Source organism: Anolis carolinensis, chromosome 2 (assembly GCF_035594765.1).
Source record: "Anolis carolinensis isolate JA03-04 chromosome 2, rAnoCar3.1.pri, whole genome shotgun sequence".
Classification (NCBI taxonomy): domain Eukaryota; kingdom Metazoa; phylum Chordata; class Lepidosauria; order Squamata; family Dactyloidae; genus Anolis; species Anolis carolinensis.
In genome coordinates this window covers 32,792,424-32,819,040 of record NC_085842.1, presented here as the reverse complement: position 1 = coordinate 32,819,040, position 26,617 = coordinate 32,792,424, and the positions used below count along the sequence as shown (strand labels likewise).

Here is a 26,617-nt window from a genome sequence, read left to right as displayed (position 1 = left end):
AAACTCACAGAAACCTAGTGATTCCGGCCATGAAAGCCTTTGACAACACAAAAAATTAGGATAGTTTTAAACAGCTGCAAAGGACGTTGATGAAGATCAGAATTTGACATGTTGCTTTTTCCTTACAGTTTTTAAAAAGAGCCATGAAGAGTGAGATCAGTGTCTGCCAATTTTCTGTAGTTTTGTGACATTGGAAAACCCGCAACCCCACGTTATCCCTCAATATTACATGTCTTCATGCACCTTTGCTGTCTGCTTTTTGTACAGGTTGAGCATCCTTTATCCGGTATTCCAAAATTCATTCTTCGATTCTAAGATGCACTATTTTCAGAAATATAAAAATCTCTAAAAATGGAGTGCACCTTCGAATCGCAGGTGTTATAGTTTTGTTCTGTTGGTGGTACTGAAATTAGTGTGTCTCACAATCAGTGGCTTCTTAGAATAAAATAAACGCAGTACTACAAAATCCAAAGTCATCCGCAAGGGTGGTTGAGGGTGATGCACAAAATTGTTTTAAAATATTGTATAAAATTAGCTTCAGGCTATGTGTATCAGGTGTAAATGAAACATTAGTTAGATAGATAGACAGATAGATAGATAGATAGATAGATAGATAGATAGATTTAGGCCACATTTTCATGATATCTCATTATGTACATAGAGGCAAGTAAAATATAACCCAAAATACAGAACACTTCTGGTACCAAGGATTTCGGATAACACATACTCAACCTGTCTTTCTTTTTGTAAGGAGTTCTAACTACACTCAGAAATAATTGAACAGCCTTCTGAGTTGAAATCAGGAAGCATGGGACAAAGTGCTTTTTGTTTTCTGTGGCTGAGGGCAAGTTCCTGCTTATTCTCCTCCCTCCTAGCATTTTTAGCACACAAGTAGCTTGGGAAATGATAGAAAAAGCAAATCAGAAGGCAAGGAGAAGAGACAGAAAGTGTAATGATATCTAAACTACATGAGATCAGTTGATGAAAGGTTGGGATGTGTGTATTAAAGTGTAGGTGCTTTTATACTTTTGAGAGTTGTCTATCCTCTTTAAAAATGCAACACTTTTGTTTTCCTCCTAGGTAAGAGGAAGTGTCAATATGAGCCACATGGAGGAGAATTTTAGCCGCGAAGAGGCGAGATCCCAACTCGTGACCAAAAGGAAACTCCTAAAGATGCTGAGCTTAAGTCCTGGGCACAGCCAAGCACGTGGAACGGAAGGGAGGGAGAAGAAAATCCCTTCCATGACGTGGCCAGTGAAACCAGTACACACCATCAAGAAACGCAAAGCCTTCCTGGTCCATCGGGGGACCCAGACGGAAGAAATCCCTGACATCTGCATCGAGTGTGGGAAGGTCTTCATTCAGAACTCGAGCCTGATCAGCCCGTGGCCCGTCCAGCCTGACGATAAACCACATAAATGTTCCGAATGCGGGAAAAGCTTTACCGTTCGTTCCAGTCTGAATCGACACCAGAGGATCCACACTGGGGAGAAGCCTTACATCTGCCTCGACTGTGGCAAACGCTTCAATGACAAGTCCAACCTCACGCAGCACCAGCGCATCCACACTGGGGAGAAGCCGTATGAGTGCATCGACTGCGGCAAAAGCTACAGCCGCAGCTCGCACAAGAAGAAGCACCTGAAGGACTCGGACGAGATGCAGGAGGTGTTCGGCGAGGGGGAGGGCGCCGAGGTCAGTGGCCTCATCGAGAAGCCCAAGTCGAAACAGAAAGCGGAGGTGCTGAACACCTGCACGGAGTGCCTTCGGAGCTTCAGCCACAATGCTGACCTGATCAAGCACATGCGCATCCACACGGGGGAGAAGCCCTATAAGTGCAACATCTGTGAAAAGAGCTTCAACGTCAGCTCCAACCTCTTTAGGCACCAGCGGATCCACACGGGCGAGAAGCCCTACGTGTGCTCCGAGTGTGGGAATTGCTTCACTGACAAATCTACCTTGGTCCAGCACCACCGGATCCACACCGGCGAGAAGCCTTACGCCTGCAGATTCTGCGGCAAGTGCTTCAGCCACAGTTCGCACCACAAAAGACATGAGAAGATTCACAACAGAGAAAACCCTTTATTTGCCTACCCTATCCCGTTGTTTTAACAGGTTGTTCTCAGAAGGGGGGGAGAGGGAGGATGGAAAGCGGTGTGCCTCGGGGAACTTGTTTTTTTTTCCTTTCTGAAGAGCCCAGGAACCATCTTGAAGGATTTTGCCAGTAGGATTTCAGATGCCACTGAGAGGTTTATCTCCTGACTAAATACAATTTTTGGATATTGAAACACATAGCTGTAGTATCTTTAGGTAAAAGTAAAGGTTTCCCCCTGATATTAAGTCTAGTTGTGTCCAACTCTGGGGGTTGGTGCTCATCTCCATTTCTAAGCCAAAGAGCTGGCGTTGTCCGTAGACACCTCCAAGGTCATGAGGTTGACATGACTGCATGGAGCACCATTACCTTCCCATCAAAGCAGTACCTATTGATCTACTTACTTTTTGATGTTTTCAAACTGCTACATTGGCAGAAGCTGAGGCTATCAGCGGGCGCTCATCCCGCTCCTCGGATTCGAACCGCCAACCTTTCGGTCAGCAAGTTCAGAAGCCCAGCGGTTTAATCCACTGCGCCATCAAGGGCTCCTTAATAAGATCCATATGTTACAATGAAAGCTGAAAAATCTGGTGAATGTTAATGTTCACTTGTGAATGTTAATAATTCCTGACAAATTTTGGGCATATCTGAAAACATCTATCTGTTTCCTCCACATATATGACAAATATCAATTGTCCATTATCTTATTCTTCCCTATGCATTTGTTTTGTGGCATTCCTGAGATTTAGCTGCTGAACTTGCTGACCGAAAGTTCGGCGGTTCGAATCCGGGGAGCGGGGTGAGCTCCTGCTATTAGCCCCAACTTCTGCCAACATAGCAGTTCAAAAACATGCAAATGTGAGTAGATCAACAGGTACCGCAGTGGCGGGAAGGTAATGGCGCTCCGTGCAGTCATGCCGGCCACATGACCTTGGAGGTGCCTGCGGACTGGCTCGTCGGCTTAAAAATGGAGATGAGCACCAATCCCCAGAGTCAGACGTAACTAGGCTAAATGTCAGAAGAAAACTTTTATCTTTTGATCTTACCTTGTTACCAAATTTCCCAATAATAGCGATTATTGGCAAATTTGATAACAGGACAATTGGATTTATCTCTGTGTTAAAGATACTATAGCGTACTATGTTGAAGATACTATAGCGTTATTTATTGATATCCACTAAGTGTATTGAGCAGTGTGTGAATCTCCAGGTTGTGTTCGTACTTGGAGTTACTGAGCCTTCTGTATTGCTTTTGGCTCTCCTGACTACCTAGACAAAGTCGGCTGCAGGTCCCTTTGAAGGGGAGAGGGAAGAAGACTCCCTATCTCTATGCAAAGACTCCTGAGAAATAGAGAATCTGCCTTTAGGAGGTAGTGCTAGTAGTAAATTAACCTCAGTAGCCTTTTGCTTCAGGGCTTAAATTTCTCCCCTCCTTTTTGGATGGTAGCTCCTAGCCACTGGATCACACTCTTTTTATTGTCTGCTAAATTAGAAGGCCTAAATGGTAGAAATTTACCTGCCTCATAGGTTTCTACAATTGACGTTCGTCCCTTTTTTATGTCTCATTAGAAAGCTAGGTTGTTTGAGATCCCTGTCGAAGGCATGCTTCCCAAACCTTGGAACTGTATTCCCTCTGCCCTGTCACTCCTGGCTCTTTGTTGTGCTTTTTCTTCTTCTTCTTCTTCTTCTTCTTCAAAGCAACGTGGTTCCTAAGGAATGGACATCCCAATGGTGGAAGAGTCCTGTTCTTCGATAGCAACGGGACGAGAAATCGTGCTATGGCACTTTAAGGGACTGCGTGGTTTATTGTAGCCTAAGCCGCAGACTCCCATCAGATACTTTCATGATGGACTGAGATGGTGGAGTGTGTATATATGTATATGTATATTACATATATATAGGTTTCTATGTGTGTGAATATGTGCCACATATGCACGTGCACACATGCGAGTTGAAAACCAAATTAATCAAGTTGATAAAGAACAGTAATAAACAACGTGTCTGGTTTAGTGGGCCGCTGGATATTTGAACGAAATATCTAGCAAAATGGAGAACGCCTTCCCTTTAGTGACAAACCAAACACCTGTTGAACAAACCCTTCACAAATTTGTTACCAAATATCTATTCCTGTTTTTTCTTTTTAAGTATTGCAACCCTAAAGGACAGAGGTCCTAAATTGTTGCGGCCAATTCACCCATTGGTTTCTGTACACTCCTCATTTCTCAAATCTGGCTTATGTTGGGAAATGTGTTCTCACAAATTCTAATCCGGTTTCTGAAAGTTGGAAAATCACAAGTTGGCCATGGACCCAACAGACAGAGACATTATTTCTGTGACTGGTGTTCCTCTGATTTAAAAAAAGAATGGTAAGGGAAAAGGCAAAACACACTTTACTCTCTTCCCCAGAATATTTAGTGGCTCACTTAACTGGGTAGTTGTGATAATTAATTTACTGAAAAAGAAGGCAAAGTAAATGTCTTCAACCACCCGGGGTTTTTGAAATTGGGTGGAAATTTAAACCTAGATCTAACACAGGTAGCCTGAAATGAAACCGTTAAAAGTAACGCAAAGGGGAGCGCTTGGGGTTAGCTGTCCATAGAAGAAGACTGTCGTTTGCTATATCTAAGTAATTTTTGTGCTTAGCTTTTATTGTTTCTGTAGACATCCTTTATGGAAATGTTTGTCCTTTTAATAGAGTGTCTGATAGGAAATCTAACCTTTGACCTATTGTAGCAGTTGATTCTACACGGTAATTAATACTTTTTTTGCCACCTTGAGTGAGATTCTTCCAATAACAGGGAAAACAGAACAAAACCATGTTCTTTGCTCATCCGCATGTGCTGTATTCTGTCCGAACCCATGTTTGTTTTTGCGGTAGGCATTTTTGTGTTCCAGAAGGGCAAATTCTTGGTTAATAGAGGCATTTAGAGTATTTCTACTATTATTTGTAGATTTCTTTTTAAAAAATGAGTGTGTGCGTACTTTTTATTTTGAAGAAAAATAAGATGTTGTCGAAGGCTTTCATGGCTGGAATCACTGGGTTGCTGTGAGTTTTCTGGGCTGTATGTCCATGTTCCAGAAGCATTATTTCCTGACGTTTCACCTGCATCTGTGGCTGGCATCCTCAGAGGTAAATTACCTCTGAGGATGCCTGCCATAGATGCAGGCGAGACATCAGTAGAGAATGCTTTTGGAACATGGCCATACAGCCTGGAAAACTCACAGCAACCCAAAAATAAGATGATCTGGGTGGTAACCCCCATTGCAAATATTTTTGGTTGCATTGTTTGTTCACGTTATCTCTGAAATATCACTGCCACACTATCGGGTCCTGATCGTTTATTAAATTGTGCCAGTACATTTGAGGCAGCCTCTTCTCTTAAATATTTTTGAGACATCACAGCATTTTGGGGGGGGGGGGGGGGGAGGAGATCATTTCCCAGTGATCTACCTGCACTGAAGAAGACAACCAAATAATCCAGAATATTTTTTTTAAAGTGGGTAGATCAACGATGAGGGACTATGCCAGTATCCTGATTCAGCAATTTTCTTTTGGCTGATGGTGCCGGCTCACATGGATGGTTTTTGATAAAAGGAATTTATATTAATGAATGGATGTTACACCCCACTGGTTTGTCTTCATCATCTGGCTCTCAAGAGGCATACAACTTCAAGCACATGAAAGTTTTATTTAATTATGGCCAGAACTCAGAAAACTCATCTTTTCTGATAATTAGCTCTGCTTGCTGACAAATTCAGGGTGTTACAATCTCAAAAAGATACCTGGGAAGGCCAAGAGCTTGAACACTGTTTCCATCCTAAATATCTTGGTGTTACCTTAGATCGAACACTAACATTTAGGAAACACTATGAATACCAAGCACAAAGTAGCTGCACACAACAACATCCTCTGGAAATTTACTAGTAGCGCATGGGGCGCAGACCCAAAATTAATAAGAATATCAGCCCTGGCCTTGTCTTGCTCAACTGCTGAGTATGCCTGCCCCATCTGACATAAATCTGTCCACGCGAAGTAGGTGAATATAGCACTGAATGAGACATGTAGAATAATCACAGGATGTCTTAAACCTACACCTGTTGATAAACTCTACAAGCCAGCTGGCATTGCTCCCCCTGATGTGTGATGGGAAGTTGCTGCTAACTGTGAGAGAAATAAGGTTGAATACTGAAAGCCATCCCCTGCATGGCTGTCAGCCTCCTCCCAGTAGACTCAAATCAAGGAAAGGCTTCATGAGAACCACCACTCCTCTTAGTGTTCCCTCAGCAACAGCAAGAATATCCCTCTGGGAAGCTAAACCAGGCAATTCCAACTGGATGACCCCCCATGAGGGTCTTCCTCCCAGGGCAAACCAAGAATGGGCAACTTGGAAGTCCCTGAACAGACTCAGAAGTGTAGTGGGCAGATCAAAAGACAACCTGGAAAAACCTAAAAGAATCCCCCACCTTGTGCAACTGACAGAACAAACAACTCTGCATATGTATGCTTGCCCACAATAACCTCCCTCGTACACAGAGGAAGAATTGTTTAAAGCTACAGACAATGCGGTCACTGTTGCCTGTTTTTAGTCAAAAACCATTTAACCACTTGTGTTCCCTCTATTTTTATCAGTTTTATACTAATTTATGCAATGCTTTGGACGTGAAATAAAATCCCAAAACCTCTGATCACCCCTTAAAACCACAGATAGAAGTAACCTCCATTCATTAACCTAAAATCCCAACAACTTTCCAGGAGCAGGAGGGACTCTAGAAGAGTAATGTTAGAGCAAAAACATTGGATTAAATCCACTGGGGATCTGAACCAACAATGTAGTCCGTGTGCTTTTATCAGAATTAGAAAAATGCCCCCCCCCTTTTTTTGTTGTTTATTGAGGGATTCTAGAAGTTGTAGACCAAAAATAAGCTGTTTTCCGAAGCTCTGGATCTTCTTTTTACCCAGTGATGAATGTGGATTGTTGCTGTATTTTCCTTTCCAGGATTCTCACCATGTTATTTATACCTGGTACTATTTAAGCTTTAGTGATGTGCGTGGGTGAGACAGGTTGCCAGACTTCCATAATGTTTTGCGGGTACTTAGTACTTATGAGTTCCTGCACATTTTCACCAGTATGTTCCCTGCTACACTGTGCCATCCTATTTCCCCATTGAAAGGCTTTTCCCTTAACTTCACGGTGACGTCAAACGCAATGAAGCCCCCTCTCCTCATGAATTAATGGGGGGCTTGGGTTGTGCTGCAGGATCTGAAAAGCATGGTTTGTAGGGGAACTCGGAGCTCTGAGCTGATAGTATCTAATGCCCCCCTCCCAGGTTTTACAAAGGTTCATTTATAGCACAACAATAGTGTGTGTGTGTTCCTTTTAAAAAAAAAGGTGATGTGTAATGATTTTAAAGAACGCCTTGCTGTTGAAGTGAATGGAGAGTTATAATAACTTAATCAACATAGTATCTAAGCATTTCCCTGGTGAATGAAAACTTAAGGAAAAAATAAATTACGGTTTACTACTGTGCAATCTGCTTTCTTGGATCCTTTTATCTGTTCTAAATTTAACAATTGCTATTTGTAGCACCCGCCTTTGAAAAATAATTGAAACAAGGGTAGTGTCCTCTCATAGAGGTCCATGTCTCTGTTCCTTTGGACAACCATGATCTTTCTCTAGATGTAGGTCCCACTTCATCTTTTCCTAGGATGGAGCTTAAAATAGTATAGTTGGAAGGGATGTTTAGTCCTATCCCCTGCATTCAAGAATGCACAATCAAAGCACTCCCAAAAGATCATCATCAACCTCTGATTAATGACCTCCAAAGAAGTCTTGCCAGGTTAGAAACCTGAAATTTTTTCCTTTACTTTTAATTCTCCTGCTTTAGGAGATGGTGTTATTTGCCACTTTTTGCGCAGCTGATTTCTGGGTTCAGTAGCTTGTTTACCTGATTTAAACTCTATTGTCATTTCACAAATGAGGAATGGGCAGAGGTACACTGGGTTACTGGGCACACTCCAAATAATAACCCCATATTTTGGGTCAGCGTTTGTATATGTGCCTTCAGATCTCTTGTCAACATATGGTGACCCCATTAATGACCCCATTAATTTGATAGGATTTTCTTAGGCAAGGAAAACTTAAGGAAAACTGAGAAGTGCTTTTGACAGTTCCTTCCTCTGAGTCTAGAGCATCTGGGATTCCTTGGCTGTCTCCTATCCAAGTACTAACCAGGTTTGGCTTAGCTCCCCAAATCAGATGGGTTGTAATGCCTACAGTACTGGGTATTCGGACCTCTCATCCCTCTTGATGGTGAGGGATACTGGGCATTGCAGTCTAAGAAAATCTGGAGAAATATTAGTTGTTTCCATCTTCTAGCAACAGGACCCAGAAAGAAAGAAAATACAATATTTTGGTGATGCAGCTGCCACAGAATATTAGGTGCTGCAGGCTAGATTTCAGAGGATGAAACTGGCAAAACCATCTGTGTTTTCCTTGCCTAAGAAAGCTGTAAAATTCATGGGGTTGCCAAAAGTTGACAGGCAACTTGAATGTATGTCATTCTCTTATGTTAAAGAGGACTTTCATCAAAACAAGAAAGCAGAAACAAAGCAGAAGAGATGAAATGGTTGGGAATATGATGAATTATGTTATAAATAATGCAAAGAGTATTCTTCAACATCGCAATATGTAATGACAACAGTTTGAGCATCACTTATTCAGTATTCCAAAAAATTTCCAAATCTGCCCACATGTGTGGCTGAGGTCATGATGCCTTAGCTTTCTATTAGCTCAATGGACACAAACCTTGTTTCAAGTTCACCATTATTTTTTTAAAAAATGTATAACATTATTTTCATTTTATATATGAAATGTAAATAAAATTAGTGTTTAGACTTGGGATCCATCTCCCAAGATATCTCATGTACAGCATTACAAATTATTTAAAAATCAAAAACACTTCTGGCCCTGAGCATTTCAGATAAGGGAGGATCAATGTGACATAAGTAATTGGAATAAATGGCTTCCTACAAAGATGAAATCTGGAGGGATTCATATTTCTCATCTCTGATTTAATTATCTGTTTTTGTAGAAGTAGCAATTGGATTGATCCCTGCAGATCCTAAGTCATGCAGAGCTATGGTACCCTACCGCTTTTCAGCCTGAGAAAAAGGCTGCATTGAACTCGGGGATCCCACACTCCTACAGGCAGTCCCGACAAGATAGGTTCTGTAGGTTTGTTCTTGGGTTGAATTTGTATGTACAGTATGTCGGAACAGGTACATTTTAAGTTTAACTCCATTCATATATATATACACATATACACACACACACACACACATAGAGAGAGAGCACTTTGGATAGCATAGGGAAGAGTTAACACCCCTGTAGTGTTTGTTCTGGTGTCTGTGTCCCTGTTCAGAAGATTTCAGAAACAAGGATTGGCGATAAAGCTTCAGTTGAGACACCTTTTCCCCATGATAACTCTTCCAGGATTGAATTCCCTTCTGAGGGGTAGATTTCTCTCACTTCCTGTTGTCTCGCCTGTGTTTTTAACCAGAAGTCGTTTGTAACTCAAGGACTACCTATCTTGGTCTTTATTTATTTATTTATTTATTTCAATATTTATATCCCGCCCTTCTCACCCAACAGGGGACACAGGGTGGCTTACAATAAAACGTTCAGCAGAGCTTTGAGAAGTTACTACATATCTGAAAATCTTGGCAGTTGAAAATCCACTTTGGAGTAACTGAGTCAGAAGCTGTCTCATGGTAGAACGCAAGAGTGATAACAAAATGATTCTCTGGTTTTCCCTATAACTGTGGAAGTCTGGCACATTTTGAGATGCTTACCGAAAGAAGATAGTTTCTTCTAAACCTGGTATCCACTGGTACAGTATTTGGTAAGTTTGATAGGAATCTGGTTCAGCACTTTGGAGAGCTCCCTAAAAGCCATGAGTGGCTTTCTCACCTGGAAGAAACCATTGATATAGTGACTACAGTTATGTCCTAAATATTTTGGGCAATCAGAGAAAGTGATGGACCTGGCATGATCATGGAGCAATGCCTTGATTTCCATCTAATACTTTCTCAAGGGGCATCTAAGTTTAGTATGTGTTGTATCAAACATGCCAAGAGTTGGTGTGACACCTTGCATTAGAGTTGGAAGAGACCACTAGGGCCATCCAGTCTAACCCCATTCTGCCATGCAGGGAGACACAATGAAAGCACTCCTGAGAGAAGGCCATCCAGCCTCGGTGTAAAAATGTCCAGAGAAGGAGACTCCACCATGTTCCAAAGCAACATATTCCACTACTGAACAGCTCTTGCCGTCAGGGAGTTCTTCCTAATGTTTAGGTGGAATCTTTTCCTGCAATTTGAATCTATTGCTTGATGTCCTGGTCACCGTAGTAGCAAAACAACAACAACAACAACAACAACAACAACAACAACAACAAACCAAGTATTGCAATTTGAGTTTTTATAAACTTTAATCCATCAAAGTTCATGATTTCATTAATCTTTGTCTAGTGGGTAAGTATACAGATCTGCACTCTTTTCTTTGATGTTGACTGTGTGATGGTTCATTTCCCAGAAGTTACCCATCTAATGGGCCACCTTGGGTCTTGGAAGCTACCTTGGGTACCACTCTTTGAAAAAGGTGCCATATCAATCATGTAATGTATATATACATAAATGACTGTAGCATTTATCTATGCCAAAACACATACCGGTATTTATTTAATAGCCCACCTTTCTCCTGGTGTGAGACAATAGAAGCTAACAACAAAGTACAGATGATGTTGCACCCTAGCACTGAGACACATGTTCACCCAGCACCACACCAGAGGCCAATAGTCCAATAATAAAATGTTTATGGAGAAAAGAATATAAAAAATGAAAAAAGGTCAATTTCTAAAGCAGGGGTCCTCAAACTTTTAAAGCAAAGGGCCGGTCTACAATCCTTCAGACTATGGAGGGGCCGGATTATCATTTGGGAAAAAAAACGGACAAATTCCTATGCACACTGCACATGTCTTATTTGTAGTGCAAAACAACAACAACAGCAATGAAAGAACAATATAATATTTAAAAATGAAAACAATCTTAACCAACATAAACCGATCAGGATTTCAATGGAAAGTATGGGCCTGCTACTGGCCAATGAGATAGTCAAGTTAATTAGGATTGTTGTTGTTGTGTGCCTTCAAGTCATTTCAGACTTTGGGTGAGCCTAAGTCTAAAATTAATTAATTATTTACTTACTACATTTATTTACTACATTTATATCCCATCCTTCTTACCCTGAAGGGGACTCAGAGCAGCTGTATGTACATACAATATATTATATTATTAGCATAGCACAATATTAGCATTATACATTACTATATTGAACTATACCACTATACTGTAATACTATATGTAATATATAACATATAATTAATATTATTATATGGTATTATTATTAGTATCATATTGTATAACATTATAATATTTTTATCAATATTATATGTATATACAATATATTATATTATTAAAACTGATATAAAAATATATTATAAAACTGAGGGCAGGGGCCAGGTAAATGACCTTGGAGGGCCGCATTCGGCCCCCGGGCCTTAGTTTGGGGACCCCTGTTCTAAAGAGTCAGTCAGGATATAACATGCAATATACGAAATAAGCCAGAGTTCAATAGCAATAATTCAAAAGAACTAAGAAATTCAAAAACATAGAAATAATCCAAGATTTCCATGAACATGAACACAGGAATCTCTCTCAGGTGAACTCTTCAAAGGTACATAGGCAAAGACATGAATATGAAACAAGAGTCTTGACTATTCAAGAACCAGGAACTTGGAAACGTGAACAGGAGACTTATTCCTCTTTAGCAACGTTTGCTTAAAGCCAAATCACTTAATTTAAGCCCATCCAGGTTCCATGAAATCATGTCTAAGGCACCTAGAATTCAGGGCCTTATCTTGGATTCGCTGGTAAGACCTGGTTTGCCTACTTTTCATGCCCTGAATTCTCAAATCTAATCTACACTCCCTTGAAACCTCCTCATCTTCCCAAGGCCTTTTCTCTAGGGAACAGGTACTGTCAGTTTCACCAGTTGCCTGGTAACAATCTAAAGAATTCAAAGCATCAGCCGGGGTCAGCCTGACCTGCTTGCAATTCTCTCTGAACACTCTCAGACATTTCATTTTGAAACCTCTCATCCTCAGAATCCTCTGATGTTTGCTAGACTACAACAGATAAAACTCTTCTCAATACAAAAAAGTTATTTATTTCATATCAAAAGCATTGCATAAATTAGTATAAAACTGAGAAAAATAGAAGGAGCACAAGTGGCTAAATATCTTTTGACCAAAAACGGGCAACAGTGATTGCATTGTCTGTAACCTCAAACAATTCTTCCTCTGTACATGAGGCAGGACACTGTGGACAAGCATACAGAATACAAAAAGCAATGCCATTAAATGCATAATTATATCACAAGCACTACATGAAAAAAACTGAAATATACAGTATTAGACAGAATAAAAACACAACTTCTTGTGTGACATTTGCAGATTAGAAATCTGGACCAATACAAACAAAATGACTATCAACAGGGAGATATATATGGTATTACACTTTGGCAATAAAAATGAAATGAGTCAATATAGGATGGATGACACCTGGCTTGAAAACAATCCATGTGAAGAATCTAGGTGAAAACAGAGGAAACTGTGGAAATTGAGGTGTCTATCACTTATTCATCTAATCTAAGCCTTGCCAAAGAAACCATGGAACAGAAGCAAAGACAAGAAGCTTGTCTTGTTAGACCTTGGACTTCATATGAACATGACTGTTTCTGATGACCAAGTGAAAGCTCGGTTAGTGCAAAACCCACATTTGCCAGGATATGTATTTCTTGTGAATAAAAAGAGGCATCTAAGTTTTCAACCCAAATGGCTCAGCAGATTCCCCTGGTTAGCCTACTCATTTCATGTACAAGGTGTTGGAGGTTGTAGAAATAAATAAATATAAGCTTTACCACAGTTTCTGAGCCAAGACAAACCCTGCAGTATAATAAAGTATCACTCAGGTTTGTGTAACAAGTAACAGTATCTTTACTTCAGTTCAAAAGATCAAACAGGGCAACAATATATAAAGCAGTCTCTCTGAATTCACACAGAGAACAGAAGGAATAAACAGTCCCTTTAAACATTCTTTAAATATGCCTCATTTGCTTTATAAATAATCAGGCTTCGGAGAGTTGGCAGCCATTTCCTTCTTGACCATTTCTAGGCAGCACACTCTTTACTCTCTGAGGTGAAAGTGGCAGTTAAAACCGTTTGTCTTAGCATCAAGCTAGAGACAGTAGCCAATCGGAATTCTGGCTCCTGACTGGCTCAGCCAATCAGCTGTTGACACATGCCTTTCCAGACAACCCATTGCATCACGGTGCCTCTTTACAAATCCTCACACAAGGTGCACTCTGTACGTAGTACTACTGTGTGGTGTTTGGAGGAGAAGTTGGGGACAAAGTTGGCCATCAGAAGCTTGGTGCATTGGTTACTTAAGCATTTGTGAGTTGGAAGATTGCAATAGAAGTCTTTAATAGTCACCAAACAACAGAGTACCATCAGAACAACTTGTGCTTGGCTGAAAACTTCTTGCTAATTCACAGTGGAAAACGTCTTGAGTTAACACGTCATCATGATAAAGTTAATAGTAAAAAGGTAAAGGTTTTCCCTGACGTTAAGTCCAGTCGTGTCGGACTCTGGGGGTTGGTGCTCATCTCCATTTCTAAGCCGAAGAGCCAGTGTTGTCTGTAGACACCTCCAAGGTCATGTGGCCGGCATGACTGCATGGAGCACCATTACCTTCCCATCGGAGCAGTACCTATTGATCTACTCACATTGGCATGTTTTCGAACTGCTAGGTTGGCAGGAGCTGGGGCTAACAGCGGGTGCTCATTCCACTCCTGGGATTTGAACCTGGGACCTTTTGGTCTGCAAGTTCAGCAGCTCAGCGCTTTAACACACTGTGCCACCAGGGGCCCCTTAAAGTTAATAAGAAGGAAGCAGAAAACAGAAACTTCTGTCAATTGTGGAAACTATTGTCCTTTGTGAACGACAAGAGGGAGCAAGGATTCAGGACCTGTTACCTGTGAAGGACCTTTGCATAATGATGGACATTTCGGGGCCTTGCTGATCAGGAGACACTGACCTGAAAAGTCCTCTGCCAAAGAGGACTGCTGCCTTACTCAACTACAACTCCTAAGATTCCTCAGCATGGAGCCATGGCAGTCCAAGCGGTATTAAACTGCCTTCTTTCTTCAGTGCAGAGATGCGCAGATGAGCGGGCTTCCAGCCTCTGCAGCCACTAGAGGACTCCAGTTGCTGGAAGCGGCTCTCCTTCGCTCTCTCTTCCTTGGCTTTCTCTCCAATCTGGAGGCTGAGGTTGGGCTTCCCAGGTTAGGAGGCGATGCTGCTTCCTGTCTCCCCTCCTCCTTTCCCTCCTCCTCCATCGCGACCCCCCAAATCCTGCCGCCCCCTCCCCAGATGCCGGCAAAGAAGAAGCCCTTTGGAGCAGCAGCCTCCCACCCGAAGCCTCCTCTTCCTTCCCATTTGAGATCCAGGGAGAAAAGCCTCAGTCCCCCCCAGTCGCCCCTCTCTGCTCCCATCCATCTTTCTCGCTTGGCTTCCTGAGACCAGTCAGCCAGCAAAGAAGGCCAGGAGTAACTTACTTTTCCCATCCGAAGGACGCCTGGTCCTTTGAACAGCCCTCAAAGTAAGCAATGCTCTCTCTTTTTATTTTGTGCCTCGCCCCAGGAACGAAACTGACCTTTAAGCCAAAGCAGCAGAAGACAATCATGCCAAGGAGGAGATAAGACAGACCTGGGACCCTGCAATTGTCTGTTTTTCAAGGGAGCCCTAGCAAGGCCTTACACATCACTGGGGGACACCTACACCAGGCCTGGGCAAACTTGGACCCTCCTGATGTTTTGGACTTCAACTCCCACCATTCCTAACAGCCTTGAGCTTAAGCAGCTAAGGGAGAAATTGAAAGGGTCGGAGTCTGTTAGGAATGGTGAGAGTTGAAGTCCAAAACACCTGAAGAGCCCAAGTTTGTCCATGCCAGATCTACACTGTAGAGTTAATGCAGTTTGACACCACTAGCCTGTTATCTGAGTCCACACTACCATATAAGACAGTTCAATGTTATTTTATAGAGCTGTGTGGAAGGGTCCTAGGACTGCCATGGCTTAGAGCTGTGGGATCTCTTTGGCAGAGAAGGAAGTACTGTTCCATTATCCAGGTGGAGGCCACAAGGCGGTGCAAGAGAGAGAAGGATAGTCCATTTTATGGGGGTGGAGGATGGGTTAAAGGAGTGAAATCATTTCCCCCTGTTTTCTTATTATTCCCTCCAGCCATGTCCCCTTCATGGAAACAACCCTCATTTATGAAAAGGGACGTGGGAAGGGGGAATAACCAGCAAAAATGGGGGAAATTGTTTTCCTCCTTCAAGTCCTTCACCTCCAAATGGACTATCCTTCTCTCTAGCACCACCTTGTGGCCTCTGCCTGGATAATGGAACAGTACCGAGAATGGGTTGTGAGTTTTCCGAGTTGTATGGCCATTTTCCAGAAGCATTCTCTCCTGACGCTTCGCCCACATCTATGGCAGGCATCCTCAGAGGTTGTGAGGTCTGTTGGAAACTAGGCATCCTAACAACCACCATGTCAGACTACGCAGAGAAGCCACAACCATGTGGACAATTTCAACAGAAAGGAGGAAACCATGAAAATGAACAAAAACTTGCTACCAGTATTGCAAAATCTGGTTCCTCCTTTTCCCATGATAACTTATTCAGGAGTGAATTTACCTTCTTAGGGGTAGATTTCTTCTCATTTCCTGTTGTCCTACCCCCGTTTGTAACTAGGTCAGATGTACGTTGGATGTTTGTAGCTCAGGGACTGCCTCCAAAGATAACACTATCTGGACAATTTGTGATTTTGAATGTTTTGGAATTTGGAATTGTAGATAAGGGATGCTCAGCTTGTCCCTGGTTGTATCATTTGTAAACTTGTTGTCTTTGTTGTTCAGAGCAGGATATGGAACTCCAACTGTGACTTCAGAGGCGAGTATTTGGCTTCAGCAGAATCGCATCAAGATGCCTCCAAAACGATCCAAAGGGAAAAGTCCTCAGGCATCAAATCAAAAAAGGTGGCCTAAGGGTCAAAGGAAGTCTGAAGAACAGGCGCAGAATCTCTTTCTAGTGGACAGTAAGGGGAAAGTGGACATGCTTGATAAAAAGTTCAGGAAACGCAAAGGTGCCATTGCTCCCCAGAGAACCCCCTCAGGAGAGAACTTGAACATTTGCACTGAGTGCGGGCAGACATTTGTGCAGAGCTCGGACCTGATCAACCACCAGAGAATCCACACGGGAGAGAAACCCTACAAATGCTCCGACTGCGGCAAAACATTCAGTGTCAGTTCCAACCTGAGTCGGCACCAGAGGATCCACACGGGTGAGAAACCGTACCTCTGCTCAGAGTGCGGGAAAAGTTTCACCGACAAATCAACTTTGGTGCAGCACGTGCGGACCCACACCGGAGAGAAGCCCTTCCAGTGCATTGACTGCGGAAAAACCTTCAGCCGCAGCTCCCATCACAAGCGACACATGAAGAGCCCGCCGGGAAAAGAGCAAGGCAAATGCAGCCACCCTGAAAGTGGCGTCTCCACCAACCCATCAGCTCCCGGAAAAGCCAAAAAGGCCAGAGTCTCCAAGAAGCAGCGCCCTCCGTTTGAAATCCCCCACACATGCGCTGAGTGCTGGCAGAGCTTCAACCAGACCTCGGACCTAGTCAAGCACATGCGCATCCATACGGGGGAGAAGCCCTTTGAGTGTAACCACTGCGGGAAATGCTTCAATGTCAGCTCCAACCTTATCAGGCACAAGAGAATCCACACTGGGGAGAAACCGTACACCTGCGCCGACTGCGGGAAGAGCTTCACTGACAAATCAACCCTCACTCAGCATAACCGCATCCACACTGGGGAGAAACCCTACACGTGCACTTATTGCGGGAAAAGTTTCAGCCGCAGCTCTCACCACAAGAGACACCAGCGCATTCACGCGGGAGAAAACCCTGTCTCTTTTCTGCCATTGTGGCCTTACCCCAACCAGATATATTGAGAGGCCCTTTCGACTGTCATTTGATTGGCTAGAATTTCCATTGGACCTTTGTCCAAATGTTTCCCTGACCTACTCATGACTTTGTGGGATTTATTCAGTGTACAGTCAGCCCTCCACATTTGTGAAGCTTACTTCTAAAAGGTACCAAATCCATTTGAACAATTTTACAGGAGTGCTGACAATATTTGGCTTAGAAATGGAGATGAGCACCAACCCCCAGAGTCAGACATGACTGGACTTAACGTCAGAGGAAACCTTTACCTTACCTTACTGACAATATGCATTCTTTGGCTATACAATGCAATTTTCCAAGCCCTGTACTGACATGATTTGATACATTTTGAGAGTTTTGATCTGTACATAACATTCTGCTCTTAGCCAACATTGTGCTGCCACCTATAACTCATTTTTCAATTTTTTTTTGGATTTGGTACCTTTTGGAAACAAACTCCACATTTACATGTTTAACTTTTTGTAGATTGGATAACACAGCTCCCCACTCCCAATTTATTTTCTTGGTGTCTTGGTTTTTAGGCCTGTTCCTGGGGTTCTGTGGGGTGCTGATTCAGAACACTGCACTGAACACATCAGCTCTAGTTTCTTAGATACGGTTATCGTGACTTTCTATCGGTGAGCACATGGCGACTGGTAGATCACATAAGTTCTGTATCTCAAAAACTATATTTGATAAGGGAAACTGGTGCCATTTTTGGAATTACAGTAGAGTCTCACTTATCCAAGCTAAACAGGCCGGCAGAACCTTGGATAAGTGAATTTGGGTTTTTTTATAATAAGGAGGGATTAAGGAAAAGCCTATTAAACATCAAATTAGGTTATGATTTTACAAATTAAGCACCAAAACATCATGTTATACAACAAATTTGACAGAAAAAGTAGTTCAATACACAGTAATGTTATGTTGTAATTACTGTATTTACGAATTTAGCACCAAAATATCATGATATATTGAAAACATTGACCACAAAAATGCCTTGGATAATACAGAACCTTGGATAAGCGAGTCTTGGATAAGTGAGACTCTATCAGGTCAAATATATCCAGAAACAGAGCTAACATTTGAGGCACCAAAATGTGTCTTGGCCAGTGATTTATGGATTTAATTAATATTATCTCTCTAGGACAATGGTTCTCAATCTGGGATCCCCAGATGTTTTTGGCTTTCAACTCCCAGAAATCCTAACAGCTGGTAAACTGGCTGGGATTTCTGGTTGTTGTAGGCCAAAAACATCTGGGGCCCACAGGTTGAGAACCACTCCTCTAGGAATTTCTAGATCCTTCAGTAAGACTCTGTTGTCACCTTCCTCCAGAAGTTGACTATAGTGTTGTGTTGGAGGACCTAGAGCAGTGGTTCTCAACTTGTGGGTCCCTGGGTGTTTTGACCTACAACTCCCAAAAATCCCAGCCAGTTTACCAGCTATTAGGATTTCTGGTAGTTGAAGGCCAAAACATCAGAGGACCCACAGGTTGGGAACCATTGACCTAGAGATTCCTTTAAAAACAACTTCTCTAGAACCTGAAAGTCCTCCAGGACAACTCTATGGTCAACTTCCAGAGTGTGTTGTCCATAGAATTTGACTGGAAAGCCTTGAGATTTCTTGATAGTAGCCTCTCAACTTTTAAAAAAAGCAATTTTTATTCATTTTTTTCTACTTTCACAGGGATCCTGCACCCCTAATTGCAGGGAATGTAGGGGGCTGACTGTATTACTTATACTTTGCCTTAGCAGTGGCTGAAAGACAGTATTCACCCCTTAAACTGCCTAGATAATAAGTGTTCCATGACAGGACAGAGAACAACAGGGAGTCTCAAATTGTCTGTTGGGAGTACTGTTTTTTCATCTTTTGCAAGGCTTATTGTCTAGTTCCTTAAGCACTCTGATTTATTTAATGGTATCTAAAATACATGGGCTATGGATTTTTTTTTAAAAAAGCTCACAGTTAATAGAAATATTATTGCAATGTAATAAGACTATATGTTGTATGATGTTCTCATATTTAACTGACATGATTGTACAGAACATGTGGTCTGGCATCTTCTGTTGCTGAGCGTGTTAGGAATGCACTTTGCTCTTCCTCTTCCAAAGTCAGGTTTCTGCAGGACTTGCTGGTCGACTCTTAGGAATCAGGTGGACACTTCCTGTTGATTGGTTCACTAGCGTATACACCAGGCATGGGCAAACTTTGGCCCTCCAGGGATTTTGGACTTCAACTCCCACAATTCCTAACAGCCGGTAGGCTGTTAGGAATTGTGGGAGTTGAAGTCCAAAATCCCTGGAGGGCCAAAGTTTGCCCATGCCTGGTATAGACCCAGCATTGCCCAAGTGTCATTAGGATCACTGTCCACCTACTTTCTCCCTTCTTCAGATCTAAGAAGGTCTACCTCACAATTTCTCCATGGCAGTGTTCTGAAAATGGTGGGCAGGCTCTCTTTGTGGCTTTCTTTCCTCCTTCTGTCTCCCTCATATACCTTCTCCCGGTCTTTTCTTTTCTTCTCTTGCTTTTCCTCATACATAACAGCCAAGCTGCTTCACTCTCTCCTTTCCAATGACATCACAGAGGAACACTTCACCTAGCCACAACCAATCTGCTTTGTTCCTTTTCTTTCCCTCTGCTCTGGAACAGGAAGGGTGGGTTTTTCTTTTAGTTCAAACCCCTCAATTAATTTCAGTTGGATAATGAAGGGTATGTCTGACAAGTTTGGTCCAGATCTCCCAAGTCTTGTAGGAGCTTTTGTGGTAAGGTAAAGGTAAAGGTTTCCCCTGACGTTAAGTCCAGTCATGACCGACTCTGGGGTTGGTGCTCATCTCCATTTCTAAGCCGAAGAGCCAGCGTTGTCCATAGACATCTCCAGGTCATGTGGCCGGCATGACTGCATGGAGCACCATTACCTTCCCGCCGGAGCGGTACCTATTGATCTACTCACATTGGCATGTTTTCAAACTGCTAGGTTGGCAGGAGCTGGGGCTAACAGCGGGCGCTCATTCCGCTCCCAGGATTTGAACCTGTGACCTTTTGGTCTGCAAGTTCAGCAGCTCAGTGCTTTAACACACTTCGCCGCCGGGGCTCCCAAATTTGTGGTACAAAGCAACAAATTAATGTAATAACAAGCACACATATTTTGACATGTATGTATGTATGTATGTGGACGGACAAACAGACAGACAGATATGACAAAAATTGTACTGGTAAGAATGGGATGAAGCAGAGATGAAGGAATAAGCTTAGGCAAAGTCCCATTGGGTTTGTAGTTGCACCATTTGAGCAAAAATAATAACCGGTACAGAGGTCTATAGTGAGCCCATGGCAAGTGTACAAGCCCACACTCAAATGCTGATTGCCTTCCCCATTACATAGCTTTCATTCTATTGAAGGGACATTGGAGGGGAAGGGCCTTGGTTATTTGGGGGCAGAGCACCTGAACTATAGGAAAACTTCCTACAGATCATCCTTCTCTGTGACTGGGTTTCTTTGGCATATGGGTGTACTGTATCCCATCAGCCACTCATGGGCTCGCAAGACCTTGGTAATGTCTCCACATGGGAGCTGTAACCCATTGCCTTCATTCAGTCTCTTCCTTTCCAACCCCACATGATTTCTGATGTCACCAGTGTCACTGCATCTGTCTCATTTAGAGGGAAGTTCAAGACCTCCACTCATAAGCTTTTTCCCCACTGAGGAAGAAAGCAGTGTATGCCATATGACTGTATGAACACAGGTATGCACACCCATGTGGCCCTAGTTCTCCTCGCCAGGATCACATGTGACACTGAGGACCAGAAAGATTATGCACCCTTGTTCTGTATCTTCAATGAAGGAAATCTGGGTTTTTCTATAACTCTCTGAGGACCATAAGACTGCAGTTTTAGCTTGGCCTTAAAACAACCACAACAACATTATTCTTGTATCCTACCACCATCTCCCTGAAGGGACTCGAGGCAGCTTACACAAGGTGTCTAAAAAGCAGAACATGAAATAAAACACAATATAAAATACAATTGAATAAAACATATAAGCATGTAAGCAAGAACATTAAACTCAGAATAAAACAGCAGTCATCTGTCAATGGCAATGGATAATGTAAACATGGCCAGGCTGTAAACAATGGGGCAAGGGAATAGGAATATAATTGCCTCCATCATAGGTGTGTGTCAAATGTGGGCTTAGGGCAAGTGGGCAACCCGTTCAAGAGCTAGATTAGAGCCCCATCTGCCATATAATGCAGCTTCAGAATTCAGATTAACGGCACGGAACTGGATTATCTGAGTCTCCACTGCCATATAATTTAGTTCAATTCAGTGTATATGGGGCCTTAGTCTCACTAGATAGAGACCAAAGCTGAAATCTAATTAACTGGGGCCTGATTTTCAAAGGAGGGATTTTTCAAGCATGTCTGCCGAAGAATGAATTTGTAATATATAAACTGCTGTTTGTGGCATAAATTAGAATAGTATTCTAGGTGAACATCTGAGGTATGCTGGCGATCTTCTGCTGGTTTTCTGTTTGGTCCTCCATCCTTAATCTTTCGATCAGAGACAGCTTCCCAGAGCCCATTAATTCTCACATTCCTGCCACTAAAAACATTCTGAAAATAATGAAGTCCCAGAGCTTCCAGCAACAAATTTCCCTTCATGGCTTCTCCTATTGTCCCAAAGCTGGTAAGCTTCTCCCTACCAAGGTATCCTTAGGCAAATGCACATCACATTCAATGCCAACAGTAACATATAAACAAATAAAAACAACTCAATAAATTATAAAACAGCATAAACAAACAAGCAGAGGCTGGACGGCCATCTTTCAGGAGTGTTTTTTTACTGTACGTTCCTGCATGGCACAATGGGGTTGGGCTGGATGACCCTTGAAGTCTCTTCCAGTGATTCTAGAAGAAGGGTTTTCAATTCCTGCTCAGCTATGGAAACTCTCTCAGACTAAGAAAAAAAGTAATGGAAAACTCTTTCTTACCAGGAAAAACACAAAACATGGTTGCTATAAGTTGGAAATGAGTTGAAGGTGCACACTAACAAAAACAACACGTTTATTTATTTATTTATTTATTTATTTATTTACAGTATTTATATTCTTCCCTTCTCACCCCGAAGGGGACTCAGGGCGGATCACATTATACACACATAGGGCAAACATTCAATGCCCATAAAAACATCAAACAGAGACCGAGACAGACGCAGAGGCAATTTAACCTTCTCCTGAGGGGATGTTCGATTCTGGCCACAGGGGGGAGCAGCTGCTTCATCATCCACTCTGACGGCACATCCTCATTCCAGGTTGTAAATTAGTTAAACTTGCCTCCCCACTTTTATAAGTGGTACCTTATTTCCTACTTGATAGATGCAACTATCTTTCGGGTTGCTAGGTCAGCAACGAGCAGGGGCTATTTTTTATTTTTAATTGACGGGTGCTCACCCCGCCACAGGCTGGCCTCGAACTCATGACCCCATGTTCAGAGTGATTAATTGCAGCTGCTCAACAGCCTGCACCACAGCCTGGCCCGTTTGCACACCTTTTTCTGGTGGTATGCAAGCAACTGGATGATCTTGGATGGACTGGACATTGCCATAAGATAATATTTGACTGTTGGATGCCAAATGCTTCTGTTCTATCCCAGGATAGTTTTATCTTCATAGCACAAAGAAAAATGTGGTGGCAAAAGTTTGCAGGTGGAAAATAACTGTATTGACCGCCCACCCCAATCTTTATCATTACAAGAATTTTGTCCTGGTGTTTTAGGTTTCTAAGTGTAGGGAGTTATTTTTGTAGGTGTTGTGAGTGGCACTTTCTAACCACAGCCTGAAGCATTGTAGTCTATTTTACCAAGTTCATATTCTATCACTTTTGTTCAGCACATACATCCCACAGCATTACATTATGTAAATACATTCAGAGTGGAAAAAGTCATACAGTTGAATCCACAGCAATAGGGACATTTGAGATTGTGTTCCAGGGCCACAACCTGATATTTCATTCCAGTCTTGAGCAATTCTTAATTGAATCCCTGGCCAACTGACTTGCAGAACCATCCACTATACGTAGAGCTGATCTATTGCTCTTTATTTATATAGCACCATAAAGGCACATGACATTTTATAAGGGAAACAACCAAAAATAGTGGGCACCGCCAAAGGTGTACAGTGTAAAATATATGCGTACACACAGAGAGGGAATGAAGGAATAATAAAACTATACTATACAGTGGTAAAGCAGATTATAACACAAAGACTTGTCAGAAGCATCACAATGTCCAGAGATGGGACCACCAAGATGTGATTGGACTACAGTTCCCATCACCACTGGTCACTGGGCTGCCTCAGACCATGGTGAGGAGGCAGCAATTTGGGAAGAGAATTTAAAACTTGCCTTGTGTTTTGGGGGAAGCCACAACCTGGACACTTGTAGTTAGGCTGGAACAAAACAGTGATGTGCTAAAACACAACACTTTACTCTTTTTGAAGCACCATAGCAGAATAGCTTTGTATGATTTACTAGTCAAGTATCACAGTGACATGTAAATATCTTGACTGTTCTCTGGACCTTTACAGTGTGAGTGCTAGGGTGTGGTGTCTATTTATAACTTCAGTACCAGAGCAGTAATTCTTAAAGAGAGCACAAGTCCACCCAGAGCCCTTCCACACAGCCATATAACCCAGAATATCAAGACAGAAAATCCCACAATATCTACTTTGAACTGGGTTATCTGAGTCTACACTGCCATATATCCGAATTCAAAGCAAATATTGTGGGATTTTCTGCCTTGATATTCTGGGTTATATGGCTGTGTGGAAGGGCTCTTATACATCAGTATCTGATTCTGTCCAGCTCTCAGAGGATCTGGATTCATCCTGAGTTTGCCTGGCTTCTATCCATCTCATTTTTAAAGTGTGGCCTTGGCAGGGCTTTGGAAATCTAGGTTTTCTTCAATTTCTTGTACAATTGGTGGGATTTAAAGTGTTTTATAGATTGCACCCATTGTACAATCTCTGGATATCATACTGTGTTGGTGGAATTCAACCTGGTTTGGACCACTTTGTACATAATATCAGTGGCATGAAGGAACTCCTGTTACATGTGAATGCAGAAAGCATGTGGGCATACTTTCTAACTGTTCCGATTTTAATTTTGTTGTCCAGTCGCTTTTCAAAGGTCACAGTTCTTTTCTGATTCCATTTTCCTCCTCTTTTCCTCCGTTTAACACCATAGCTCACTGCTATGGTATAGTAGGAGTTGTAGTTTTGTGAGGCATCACCATAGGCGATAACTCATGGTCAATTATGATGGTCTTCCAAATGCCACCATACTTGTCTTGGTGGTGAGTTAAAGGGATTGAATCCATATCCACTGGCTATGTGCTGGTCCATGACTAAGGTCTTGCAGATTTCACAGTTTTGCCCCAATTGTCCTTCATTGATTGCCATGAGACTTTTGTTGGTTTTGCTTTGCTTGGAAGATGCTTGTACATAAAGTTGTTTTATGTGTGGAGATCAGTGCACAGCAACCAATACAAATCTTTGCAGTGACCAACATACAATCCGATGGCATGGATTGTGTGATTAGTAGCCACCACAACAATTGGTGGCCTCTTATCTGTTGCAACCTTTGTCCACCTTTGCAGCTGTTGTAATATGCACCATGTTATCATTCACCTAGGAGCCGTGGTGGCACAAAGGGTTAAACCCTTGTGCTGGCTGGACTGCTGACCTGAAGGTTGCCTGTTTGAATCCGTGAGATGGGGTGAGCTCTTGCTTGTCATCTCTAGCTTGTGAGGACATGGGATAAGTCTCCTAGAAGGATGGTAACACATCCAGGCATCCCCTGGGCAATGTCTGTGGACTGGGCTGTAGCACAGGCTGGAAAGCAAGCCAGCTGCAACAAATCAACAAATCACTCTGACCAAGAGGTCATGAGTTCGAGGCCAGCCCGTTGCCTGCGTCTTGTCTCTGTCTCTGTTCTATGTCATGGCATTGAATGTTTGCCTTTATGTGTGCAATGTGATCTGCCTTGAGTCCTCTTTGGGGTGAGAAGGGCGGAATATAAATGCTGTAAATAAATAAATTGTAGATGGACAATTTTCTCACACCAGAAGCGACTCACAGTATGTTCTCAAGTTGCTTCTGACACGATTAAAAAATCTGGAATAAGCAGGTAATCTGGGATCAGATCCTGGGATATAGGGCAGTATAGGACCAGCCTCAGAAAAAGTATTTCTGCCACTGTGCCCTTCATAAAAATAACTATTCCTGTTTTAAAAGGATATACGTGAGAATCTAAGCCATTAGTCACTGACACACCTGGCTACATAAATATGTTCTCCCTCTGCAACTTCTACACATAGCATTATCGCTTGTGTACGCACTGTTATAAAGACAAAGTTCAGCCTATTCCCAACAAGGAAATAAAGCACTTGCTTCTTCGTTCAAAGTACCTTGGAGATCAATTTTCCCTCTTGCGCCGTCTTTTTATCCAAGGGGAATAATCACCTGAACATCACCTGCTTGGATGCACAAGAAGTCAAAAAGGTAACCAAAGCCTCTTCTTCAGTTGTTGGGTTTTTTTTTTTTTTGACAGAAGCAGTGTTTGCTAAGCATAAAATGAAAGCATATGTGTCAGTAATAGTAACAGAGTGCTTTGTAAAAGGGAAACCTAGGAGAGTTATCAAGCAGTAAAAGCACTTTTAGGGTCACTATGAGCTCTCCAGATGAATAACCCCTTCTTCCACATGTCACTATTATTTGGCATTTTTTCTTCTATTTTAAAGGTTTGACATGCTTCTCACCCTCTGTGTTCACTGCATAGAGAAGGGGAATGATGTGGTTTCTGACACGTGGATGACTGATTGGGCCAAATTGGACCTAATCCGGCTATGCACACATCAAAAACACTCGAGGCCATTCCACAATTTCTGGGAAGCACCAAACTGGATTGCTGTGAGTTTTCCAGGCTGTATGACCATGTTCCAGAAGCATTATCTCCTGATGTTTTGCCCACATCTATGGCAGGCATCCTCAGATTTTGTGAGGTGTTGGAAACTAGGCAAATGCAGTTTATATATCTGTGGAAAGTCCAGATTGGGAGAAAGAACTCTTTTTGCCTTAGGCATGTGTGAATGTTTCAATTGGCAAGCTTGATTAGCATTGAATGACAGCAATCAGGGCCAGCTAACACCTCCCAACAAAGGATTCCACTAGGTAGGAAGCAGCCAGGCTTTAAACATTCCACAGATATATAAACCCTACTTGCCTAGTTTCCAAGACCTCCCAACCTCTGAGGATGCCATAGATGTGGGTGAAACATCAGGAGAGAATGCTTCTGG

At 42.4% G+C, this 26,617-nt stretch overlaps 1 protein-coding gene across 1 annotated transcript; it reads left to right on the top strand.

Moving 5' to 3' along the window:
• The first annotated feature begins 89 nt into the window (after window positions 1-89).
• Window positions 90-19,316, top strand: LOC100552975 (zinc finger protein 345). The gene is made up of 3 exons (XM_062969622.1): window positions 90-2,018; window positions 13,565-13,577; window positions 16,490-19,316. The coding sequence occupies exons 1-3, from the start codon at window positions 1,099-1,101 to the stop codon at window positions 17,276-17,278; spliced, it is 1,722 nt and encodes a 573-aa protein (XP_062825692.1). The 5' UTR covers window positions 90-1,098; the 3' UTR covers window positions 17,279-19,316.
• Window positions 19,317-26,617: the final 7,301 nt, after the last annotated feature.